Source organism: Colletotrichum tamarilloi, assembly GCF_030869305.1.
Source record: "Colletotrichum tamarilloi strain Tom-12 chromosome Unknown Scaffold_28.1, whole genome shotgun sequence".
NCBI classification, from domain to species: domain Eukaryota; kingdom Fungi; phylum Ascomycota; class Sordariomycetes; order Glomerellales; family Glomerellaceae; genus Colletotrichum; species Colletotrichum tamarilloi.
In genome coordinates, this window is record NW_026849411.1 from 410200 (window position 1) to 423200 (window position 13001).

General features: G+C 17.1%; 2 protein-coding genes across 2 annotated transcripts; both read right to left on the bottom strand.

Moving 5' to 3' along the window:
- Positions 1-2704: 2704 nt before the first annotated feature.
- On the bottom strand, positions 2705-2887 carry CTAM01_08311 (uncharacterized protein; the record flags this gene model as incomplete). Its single annotated transcript, XM_060524332.1, has 1 exon — positions 2705-2887. A coding segment is annotated over one exon (183 nt), but the record flags the coding sequence as incomplete, so codon positions are not given.
- A 2019-nt stretch (positions 2888-4906) lies between these two features.
- On the bottom strand, positions 4907-5065 carry CTAM01_08312 (uncharacterized protein; the record flags this gene model as incomplete). Its single annotated transcript, XM_060524333.1, has 1 exon — positions 4907-5065. A coding segment is annotated over one exon (159 nt), but the record flags the coding sequence as incomplete, so codon positions are not given.
- Positions 5066-13001: the final 7936 nt, after the last annotated feature.

Sequence of the window (13001 nt, forward strand, 5' to 3'; positions counted from 1 at the left end):
TCCCGCGGCAAACAAGTGCCGTGTCAGTGTCGCAATTCACACCATTGGCAACGGTCAAGGGTGATCTCATCATCTCATCTGTGCCTGGCGATGCTCTCGGCCCGGCCACGCGATAATGGGGAGCATATCTGGGCATTCCCCACCCTGTTCTTGTCCATGTCATTTTGTTTGATTCAGGCCTTCATCGAATTCTGTTGGCATTTCTGTTGTCAAAACAATCGCACAGCGTCGAGGCATGTCAAAAGGTATCATTGGCATAGATGGAATCTGCATGTGACCTCTCAGCTGCTGTCTACCTGTGCCTTAGACTATTTCGTAAATGTTTCCTCGTGACATGCATCAAATCGAATCAGGTCAAAGACAAAAGTCCTCTCAATTAACGGCGGTTTAAACCCAAAGAAACTAGTGTTTGAGACTATAGTTTGTTTCTTATTCCGATTGTAGTCGATGATGGGTGTCCTCAAATGAACAATGGTACCAAACAACCAAGGCCAACTACGCTCGCTCGAGTGTTTCTAGACCTCAATGGGTAGCCAAGGTCGATCATGCCTAATGTATTAAGTCGACCTACCCCCTTTTGGCCACCCCCCCCTTTTAGCCACCCCATTTCTCTATCCTAGCTACTGTATTAAAACCCTACTTACGATTTTTAAACTACTATAATAATTATAAAAATCGTTTAAATATAATTCTTTTTTATATACTTATTTATTAATATATAATAGTTTTATATATTAAAAATAAAGTTATTTAGGTTTTTAAAGTTATTAAAAGAGGTTTTTTAATTAATTAGGCCTCAATTAAGTTCGGAATTTTAAAATTAATTTTTTATAATTATAAAAGAGGTTATTAAATAAAAATAATAGTATTTATAAACCTCTAAAGGCTTTTTTTATAATAAGAAAATTAGCTAGTTTAATAAGTTTATATTTAATATAATTTAAATATTATATTAACTTATAAATAGTTTAAAGAATTTACTAAGCAAGTTTTAAAATCTTAAGGGAATATAAATCCTCTGAAAAAAAGATAAATAGACGCTTTTTTAAAAAAGAACTTATTAATTGAAGTCTAGAGAAGTCGTATTATCGATTTAAAATATTTAAATAGAGCTATTACTAATATAATTAAGTTATAATTTAAATTACTTAATATATTAGAAATTAGTAATATTAAATAGGCTAATAAGTATAATATAAATAAAACTAATATTTTAAAAAGTAAGGGATTTAATAACTTAGTTTTAAATATAATAAAAACTATAATAATATAAAAAAAGAGCTTAGTTCGCGTACTTAGATATTTATAATTAAATATATCTTTACTAATAGTCGAATTATTAAATTATTAATTATATATTACGGCTAGCTAGTTATAATAAGTATATTAATAAAAATTAAAGCTACGAGTATTAAATAAATAATATCGTAATTATAAATAGCTTTTTTAAAACTATGTTTATAAATTATAAAATAAATAAAGTTTTAGTAATTAATTATAGTTTTTATTAAAAGAGGTTCTTAATAAAAATAGTTAAAAGTAATCGTAAGATCTAATACTAAATTAATTATTAAAAAAGCTATAAAAAGTCTATCCTTAAGCCTAGCTTAAGTCTATATTATATATAAGTCTAACTATAAATATATTTTTTATTAATAATTACTTTTATTTATTAAATAATTACTTAGTAAATATTAGTAAGTACTTATTTAGAATAATTATAATAATTACTTTATTATATAATTACCGTTTTTTATCTATATATAACTTATTTATAGTTCTTTTATTTTATAAGAATTATTTTATATTTTTATATTCTTATATATATAATATACTATAGCTACTATAAGCTTATAAAGCGGGCCCTAGTTTTAGTTATATATATTAAATTATAATATTAAGTCTCTTTTTTAAAAATCTAGTCCTATAAACTTATAAATAAGTCGTCGTAGCCTAGGTTAGGGCTTATTAAGTAGGTTTTTTAAAAATATTAAAATATTTACTAGATCTTTAATATATTATTAGTTAAAGTTTATTTTTAAAATTAAGAAGTAAGGATTCGAAATCGTAATACTTTGCTCTTTTTATTACTTATCGGGGTAAAAATATAAAATACTAGAGGGTAAATCGAGGTATTATAGATATATATATTGTAATTATTTTTATAATATAATTATTAATACTATATATAATTATAAGTTCTTTTTTTTTTTTTAGTATTCCCTATATTAATTATGTTTATAATAAATCGTTTTTTATTTAAAGCCGATAAATTAGAATATAAAAAAGAAATAAAAGAGCTTTTTTTTTAAAAACGAGCGGAGGCCCTATATTATATATAAACTAAAATAAATAAGTTTTTATTAAAATTAAATCGTTTTTAAAAAGAAAAAGGATAGTATTTAAAAAAAAAAAAAGCGATTTTTAATTTTCTTAAAGTAGTTATTAATAAAAATAAATTATTTACTACGTAAGAAGTATAACTTTATAATACTTTTAATATAGTTAACTAAGACGCTATAATAGCTAAGAGTTTTAGTTTTAATTTTAATTTTAATACTTTTAAAGCAATTCTTAAGAGTTTTAAAAGTTTATAATAAGTTTTTATATATTTTCTTTATATTTATAGTCCTTTTATTTAATAAAGTATTTTTTTATTAGCCTTTATTTTATAATTAATAATTTTTTTAACTTCGTATTTAAGTTAGTTTAGTTTAATAATAATATAGTTTTTTATATATAAACCTCTTAATAAAAGTTTAAATAATAAAATATAAAAAATAGGGTAATATCGTATTATATTTAGTAATCTTAATTCGTAATTAACTAATAAGACTTTTTTAATAATTTTAAAAAATCTAAGTTTTTTATAATTTAATTTATTACTTAGTTATTTTATTTTAATATTATAATAAAAGAGATAAGTACTATCCCCCTTTTTTAAAAATAGTTTTCTAATCCTTAATTTATTTATATTTTTCTTTATATATTATTATATAAACTCGAGGTTTAATAAAGCTTATTTATAAATTTTTTTAAGTTTATTTATATTTATTATAGCTTTTATAACTTATAATCCTTATTATATTTCTCTATATATTATTAATTAAAATTTATAATTAAAATAAAACGGGGATTTTTTTATATTTTTATTAACTATACTATTATATACGAACTAAGTTATTAATAAAAATACTACTTAATTATCTTAATTATAGTTTATATAATAATAAAAATATATTTCGAGGATTTAGTTAATTCTTTTTATTTATTTATTAGTTTATAAGTAAAATAATATTAATAGTTTATAATTTATACTAAGTTACGAAATTAGAGATTTTTAAAACTTTAAAATAAATAGCTTATTTCTATTTAAAATAATTTCTTTTAATAAATATATATATTAAGTTTTTTATAATACTTAATTTTTTATAAAAAATAAAGTATATAAACTTAGTAAGTTAGTTAATTATAACTAAAATATTATTATATTATACTTTAATAAATAGTTCTTTAAACTTTAGTAGTTTAATAATAAAATCCTATATAATTAATTATTATACTTTTATTAATAATTATAATAGTTATAGCTTATTATAAAGCTTATATAAGCTATTTTTATTTTTTTTATAAGTCGTATAGTCCTTAATTACTTCTATAATTTTAATACGTATAGCGGATTTATTATAATATTAATAAATCTATTTTTATATTTTAATAACTTTTTAATAACTATATATTAATATATTATAAATTCTTATAATAAGCTTAAGAGTTATCTTTTTAATTAAACTAGTATTAATTTTTTTAATTATTATAAAAAGTTTTATAATTAGTATAAGGCTTTTATTTTTCTCTTATTTAAAAATAACTTATATTTCTTTAAAAACTATAACTTTATAATTAGGTTTTTTATTAAGAGCGTCTATTTTACTATTTTTTAAACCTTTTTAATAAATAATTTAAAAATTATATTTAAATAAGAATTCGCTTTATTTAACTTATTATTTATTTAAGTTCTTATTTATTATAAAGTTTATAAAGCTTTTATAGTTTATATAAACTATAACTTTATATTTAATTCTAAATAACTATAATCTCTATTTTTAAAATACTTCGATAATTATTATTAATTCCTTATTATAAATTTATTAATTTAATTTTATTTTATAAAATACTTTAAAATAAAAGTAATATAAATAAAAAATCTTTTACTTATTTTATTATTCTAAAACTATTTTTATAATAAAGTCCGAAGTATTAGTTTTAATTTTAAAAAGTTTTTAAAGGTCTAAGATTATAATAACTAGTTTAAAAATAATTATATTCTTAATTTTAATAAATACTTTTTTATACTTAAGATTTTAAATAAATAGGGTATCTTTTTATATTAAGTTATTAAGAAATTTAATTATATTAATATAGTTTTTAAAAAATCGTTAATAAAAATTAATAAATTTTAAGAATTTTTATATATTTTTAACGTTTTATAATATAAGCTAGTTCTTAATTATTTCTATTTTTAATACTTATATATAGATTTATCTTAGTATAATAATATATTTAAAAAAGTTTATTTTTTATATATAAAACTCGTATTTAAAGGATTTAGTATATAGTTTAGTATTTTAAAGCTTTTAAGATACTATATAAATATACTTTTTATATATTTTAAAATTAAAAAAAAAATAAAAATCTTATTAATATAAATAATAATAAAAATATTAACGTACTTTTAGAGTACGTAGTTAATTATTATTTAAAAAGTTATTAAAGTATTAATAAGTTTAAAAGGTATAATAAGGTATTTAAAAAGTCTTTTATAAGTTTAAAATACTATTTTTTATTTATCTTTTTTTTTAATTTAAATCTAGTTAAATACTTTTTTAAAATTTATAATAATAAACTAATTAGTTTTATAAAATAAATCTCTAAGCTTAGTAATAAGTAATAAGGGGTAATAATTCTTTTTCGTAATTTCGTTAAGTCTTTTATAATTAATAATAAGTTTTAATTTTTTATTCTTTTTTAATATAAAAAATAAAAAGAATTTTATAAAAGAGTTTAATAGTTAAATATATCTTTTTTCGAGTTTCTTATTAATATATTTATTAAAATATTCTTATTTCTTTTAATTTATTAAGTATATTAAATAGAACCTAGGTTATATTCTTTTTTTAAATTCGATTTTTATATCCTAATTACTATATTTTAATAATCCTATTTCTTTAGGTTTTATAAATAATTTTATATATATTTAGTATTTTTTAAATATAGTTTAAAGTTATAGCAATTTTTAATTATTAATATTAATTACGAACTTCTTAGAGCTTTTTACTATTTTAATAAAAATTATATATTATATTTATTTTCGTTTTTTAAAAACTATTAAAAATCTATTTAAACCCTTTTTCTTTTTAAGTTATTTAATAACTAGATTTTTTTAAAAAACTTAGTTAATAATTTAATTTATTTATAAGTTATACTTTTATAATTACGAAATTCCTAAAATAATATCGATATTTCTAATCTTTATAATATTATATTATAATTATTTTTATTAATTATTAATATATATATTAAAAAGTATACGGTTTTTTAATTAATATATCCGTAATTATAATTAACTCGTTCTCTTTTTATTATTTATAATTAATATAAGTTATTTTTTTATATTTATAATAAATTAAGTTTATTTACTATTTTTAATAAAATATAAGTTTTTTATATATTACTATTAATAATAGTATTTAGTCCTTATTTATAAATATTAAAGTTAACTTATAAATATACGTCGTTACGTTATTAAGTTATATATAAGAACTTTTTTTTATTTTTATTTTTTATTATTCTTTTATAATTAGTTCTTTTAGTTTTTTAATATATACTTTTTTTATTAAGTACTTTATTTACGTAGTTCTTATTATTCTTTTTATACCTTAGCTTTTTTAATATAATAGACTTAATATTAATTATATTTATAGTTTTTTTATTTTATATATTTATTATTAAAGTACTTTATAAAAAAACTAAAGTCTAAGCTAAATATTATTTTATTATTATTATTAAAACTTAGTAATATTTAACTAAGTAGTTAGTTTTTTATATAAATATTTTTAATAAGCTTATTATTACGTTTTTATAAATGAAAATAACTATTTTATTTATATACGAAGTACTAAAAGTACTTATTATTTAAGTACTCTATTTAAAATAATTCTTTATAAAAGGGGTCCTCGGGGTTAAATAGAGAGTAGTTTTTATTTATATAGGGGGTTATTATAATCTTTTTACGTTTTTTAGTTTTATAAAACTAAATAGTTTAGTTATTTTTAAATAAATAAATATATTTATATTATAATTCGTTATCGTCTTTTTTAAAACTAGTATTATTAATATTAAATAGTATTTTATAATTAATTTCTATTTAAATATATTATTAAATAATATTACGAAGTTCGTTCGAATTATAAAGTAATTTTATTTTATTAAAATAAAAAAAACTAGTTCTTATTTTAATATTTTCTTTTTTAAAATTAAAGTTAATCTTTTTTTTTTATAACTCCGAAATTAAGAGTCAGTTTTTTAAGTATTTTAATTTTATTTTTATATATAAGGTTTTTAAATTATTTTTTTAATTTTATAAATAAATTTTCTATTACTATTTATTTTTTATATTATATAAATAAATTTAGTTAGAAATTTATTTAAATCGAGTCCTTTTTTAAACTTAATAAATTATTTTTAGTTTATATAGTTTTATTATATTATATAAACGAGGCTATTTATAATTTCTTTAATATCGAGTCCTTTTTTTTTAAATTTAAAAAGTTACTTTTTTATATTAATTAAAAGTTTTTATTTAATCTATTTTTTAAAAAACTAAAGTATATTTTTTATAATAAGGTCCGTTTTAGTTTTCTTTTTTTATATTTTTATAAATCTAAGAGAGCGTAATAATATATTTAATATTATTTTTTTTAAAAAATATAAGGTCGGTAAGTAAGTATCTTTTTTTATTATTATTATTACTAGGGTTTTAATAAATAGTATAATATTATACTTAGATTATCCCCCCGACGAAGTAATTTACTAGGGCCGTACTATATATTACGTATTAGGGTAAGATCTTTAGTAACCTTATAGTCTTTATATTTTGTAATCGCCTTACTAACCTGTTATAAATCTAAGAAAACTAGGTATATTACGCTCTATATCTAACTACTAATTAAAACTCCTAACCTTCCCCTATGTAACTATTTAGAGGGTAAGCTATACTTACTTTAATATATATAAAACCTCTTAGTACTAGTTTATATAAGTAGCTAGATTTTATATTATATACTCTTTTTTATTAAGGGTTAAGGGGCCCTTTATATATTCCCTTATATTTATAATATAGCCCGTATTAAAGGGATTTCTAACTCCATAGAGTATAATTTCTAAGTTAGTATTAATATATTAAATTTTAATATCCGTATTAACTCAGCTATTTATAACGTTTATATTATTACTTAGTTAGATTCTATATTATTAAAAAGTACTTTATTATTTTTTAAGTATATTTACGTTAGTTACAATAGTTATAGCGTCGAGCTAGCTAAAGAGGGTACTTAGCTTAAGAGGGATAGACTTATTAATAGGTATTTTTAGCTTATTAATTACTAACTATATACTAGAAGTAGAGTAGTAGTTTATATATTAATAGGTTTATTTAGTAGATTTATTTAGTAAATTTATTTAGTTTAAATAAAAAGTAGCTTTAGGTAATATTAGAAGTAATAAGGATAAAAAAAATCTTTACGAGCTTTAGCATAATAAAAGAGTAGTAAATATTAGCTTATTTAGCCCTTTTTTTTAAAAACCTTTATATTATTATTAAAGTTTAGAACCTCTATAATTAAGGGCTGCCTCTAATTATTATAGCTAACTATTATAGCTAATTATTACGGCCGACCTCTATTATTAACTTTTTTAATTAGTACTATTACTAAAGAGGGTAGCTTATTTATCTTAAATTATATAGTAGTTTTTATATTAAAATTATTATATTGCGTTAAGTACGTACTTAGGATATATTACGTATATTATATAGTTAAAAAGTATATTATATTATATGATTTCTTTTAAAAGCGTAATCTTATTAAGGTCGATTTTTTATACTTATAAAGCTAGAAAAAAACTACTATATACCTAGATTATCCTTTATTTTTAAGTTATTTTAAGTATTATTTTATTTATTCTTTATTATTTTAATAAATAAAATAGTTATTATTATAATAGGCTATTTATAAGAGTTATTTATAGAGGACTTTTTTATTTATAATATTAACTGGCTTTTTTAAAATAGGTTAGTATTAAATACGCTTAGGTTATTAGTAATTTCTAATTATATATCCTAGTTTATTATAATTATAGTATTTAAAGTCCTTTTTTTAATAAAGTTATTCTTTTTTAATAATACTAAGGTTTATTAATTTATTATAATACTTTATTATAGTAATTATTAGTTTATACTTATATTTATTATTAAGTTTAGCTTAGTTATTCTAAATATTTTATTTTTTTTATTTAAAGCGTTATTTATAAAGTTTATTATTAATTTTAATTATTATATTAATATAATTATAGAGTTTATTAGGCCGGTTTTATTAAAAAAGGTCGTTTTTAACTTTTTCTTTTAAGCCGTAATAAAAAGCTATTATAAGTACTTTATTACCCTAATTAAGTTTAAAAATAATTTATTTAAATTTTAATACGTACTTACTAACTAACCCTTTTTATATAAAAATTATAAGTTTTTATTTAATAATTCGTTCTTTATTAGGGTTATTAAAAGTTTTTTTAAATCTTTTTTTAAACTCGTTATAATTATTAAAAATCTTTTTAATATTTTTATTTTAAATATTACGTTTATTTTTAAAATAGTTTTTTATAAAAGGTTTAAACTAAATAAGGGTATCCTTTTTAAAAAATAAAGTTATATAATAGACTTTATTTATTTTAATAATAAAAGAGGTCTTATAATAATATAAATAGGCCCTAGTTTAAATAAAAAATCCTTAAAAAGTATTTAGGGACCCGTTATAAAGTTCTAGTTTAGAGTACTTAGTTCTAAATATTAAAAAAGATTAGAGCGTTATAAACTAAGTATAAAGTTATTTATTCTTATTTTTAAATTTAAATATTATATTATATAATTATTAAATAATAAATATAGCTACTTTAATAAGCTATATAGTATTATTATTATTAATAGTTAATATATTCGTACTATTTAGTTAGTTTTTTAAAAAGTAAACTTATTAAATAAAAGTAATTAAAATATTATAACTAGCTAGTTATAATAAGTATATTAATAAAAATTAAAGTTACGAGTATTAAATAAATAGTATCATAGTTATAAATAGCCTTTTAAAAGCTATATTTATAAGTTATAAAATAAATAAGGTTTTAATAATTAATTATAGGTTTTATTAAAAGGGGTTTTTAATAAAAATAGCTAAAAGCGATTATAAGATCTAATACTAAGTTAATTATTAAAAAAGCTATAAAAAGTCTATTTTTAAACCCGGCTTAAGTCTATATTATATATAAGTCTAATCGTAAATATATCTTTTATTAATAATTATTTTTATTTATTAAATAATCGCTTAGTAAATATTAATAAGCGCTTATTTAGAGTAATTATAATAATTATTTTATTACGTAATTACCGTTTTTTATTTATACGTAACTTATTTATAGTTTTTTTATTTTATAAAAATTATTTTATATAGTGGTTTTTTTCTAGCTTTATAAGCACAAAAGATTAACCTTAACGGGATTACGCTTTTAAGGGAAATTATATAATATAGTATACTTTTTAACTATATAATACGTATAATATACCCTAAGTACGTACTTAACGTAATATAATAATTTTAATATAAAAACCGCTATATAATTCGGGATAAGTAAGCTACTCTATAGCGGTGCTAGTTAAAAAGGTTAATAATAAAAGTTAGTTATAATAGTTAGCTATAATAGTCGGCCGTAATAGTTAGAGGCGGTCTTTTTTAACCGTAGAGGTTCTAAACTTTAATAATAATATAAAAGTTTTTAAAAAAAGAGTTAAATAAGCTAATATTTACTACTCTTTTACCGTACTAAAGTATTACGACCTAATATATATAACTAACTTAGAAGCTAGCTTACTAGCCGCGGTAGCTAAGTATACTATATATATAAATAAAATAGGGATACGGCTACTCTTTATAAAATAAAAAAATTATAAATAAGTTACGTATTAATAAAATAAGGATTATTCTAAATTAAAATAATTTAATATAACTTAGGGACTAAATAATTATTCTAAATTAAAATAATTAAAGATAACTTAAAGAATAAAAGATATATTTAGGAACAAAACTTATATATAATATAAATTTAAGCTAAGCTTAAGGATAGACTTTTTATAGCTTCTTTAATAATTAACTTAGTATTAAATTTTATAATTATTTTTAACTATTTTTATTAAAAACCCTTTTTAATAAAATTATAATTAATTACTAAAGCCTTATTTATTTTATAATTTATAAATATAGCTTTAGGGAAGCTATTTATAACTATAATATTACTTATTTAGTATTTATAACCTTAACTTTTACTAATATACTTATTATAACTAGTTAATTATAATATTTTAATTACTCTTATTTAATAAGTTAACTTTATAAAACTTATTAAGTAATAAAATAAATAATAATATTTTCTAAAACCCTAAGTACCCCTTTATTTAACTCTAAATAACTTATTAACTTAGTTAGCGAACTAATTAGGGTTAAGGATAATAAAATACTTAATATTACTTATAACTTTAATAAGAATACGGTTTTTAAAAAAGTAAATTATAAAAAAATATAACGTATTATTAAGAAAAATAATAAATAAAATAAAGAACTTATAGAGCTCTTTAATAATAACTCTATTTAAATAGCCGTAACTCTAACTAAGAATAATAAAAATATTACTACCCTATAAAATATAGTTAAGGAAGTTATAACTAATTTAAAAATTAAAAAAAAAAAAATAATTTAAAATAAGAAGTTAGAACTTTCTAAGTTACTATTAATATTATTAAAACTTTTATAAATAAATAAAAAAAACTTAAGCTTAACGTACTTATTATTTTTAATAGAATTATTAAATATTTTAAAGGATTCTTAATTTAAATTAAAACTTATTAAATATTTTATATTATTAACTTTTATAATAAAATTAAACGAGTTATTTATATAATAACTTTTTTTAAAAAATAAGCTTTAAAATAGTTCGAACTTTTTTAAAAAGAATTCCTTAGTAATAACGGCTATTTACCTTATTATAAAAAAGAAATTATAAATATTTTTAATAATAAAATAAGATTTTAGAGTGCCTTTAAATTCTTATTTTAAAACTTTAATAAAAAATAATAAGCTATAAAAGACTTAGCTAATTTTTAATAAACTAAGTTTACTTCGTACTATGTTATTAAGTTTAAAAAACTCGTAATATAACTCGATTTTATTAAGGAAACTTATATTTTTTTATTTTATTAAGGGTTAAAAAATAAAATTAAGAACGAACTTAATAAAAAAACAATACTAATAAAATTCTTATAATATGTCGAGCTTATTATTAAAATTAATACTTAATTATATAAACGACGTAAAGAAAAAGGAGAAGTATAACGCCCTTAAATTAACTTTAATAAAAAATACTAAAACTATAGTAAATTATTAAGTAATTACTAAAATAACTTAAAAAACTAATAATAATAAGTCACGTTTTATAAATAATATAAAGGACTTATAAACCTTAGTATTATTAAATATAAAGAACTATAATAAAAAAAGGACTTTAAATATTATAACTATAATAAGCTAGGATATATAGCTAGAGATTACTAATAACCTAAGTATATTTAATATTAACTTATTTTAAAAAAGCGAGCTAATATTATAAATAAAGAAGTCCCTTATAAATAACTTTTATAAATAGCTTATTATAATAATAATTATTTTATTTACTAAAATAGTAAAAAATAAATAAAATAGTACTTAAAATAATTTAAAAATAAGAGATAATTTAAATACGATATTATACTATTTATTAAAACCTTAGTAATAATAATAAAAAAAAAGATATTTACTTATTAACTTTATATTTTTTAAAAAAATAATATTAAATATATTATTACGCTCTCCTAGATTTATAAAAATATAAAAAAAAAAGCTAAAATAGACCCCGTTAAAAAAAATATTTTTTATTTTTTTAAAAGACGACTTAAATAAAAATTCTTAGTTAATATAAAAAAATAACTTTTTAAACTTAAAAAAAGAGGACTTAATATAAAAGAATTATAAGTAGCTTTATTTATATAATATAACGAAACTATATAAACTAAAAATAACTTACTAAGTTTAAAAAAGAACTCGATTTAAATAAAATCCTAATTAAGTTTATTTATATAATATAAAAAATAAATAATAATAAAAGGTTTATTTATAAAATTAAGGAATAACTTAAGAACCTCGTATATAAAAATAAAATTAAAATATTTAAAAAACCGACTCTTAATTTTAAAGTTATAAAAAAAAGAAAAATTAATTTTAACTTTAAAAAAAAAGAAAATATTAATATAAAAACTAGTTCTTTTTATTTTAATAAAATAAAATTACTTTATAATTTTAATAAACTTTATAACGTTACTTAACGGTATATTTAAATAGAGATTAATTATAAAATACTACTTAGTATTAATAATATTAGTTTTAAAGAAGATAATAATAAGTTATAATATAAATATATTTATCTATTTAAAAATAACTAAACTATTTAGTTTTATAGAACTAAAGAATATAAAGAGGTTATAATAACCCCTTATATAAACAAAAACTACTCTTTATTTAATCCCAAAAACCCCTTTTATAAAGAATTATTTTAAATAAAATACTTAAATAATAAATATTTTTAATACT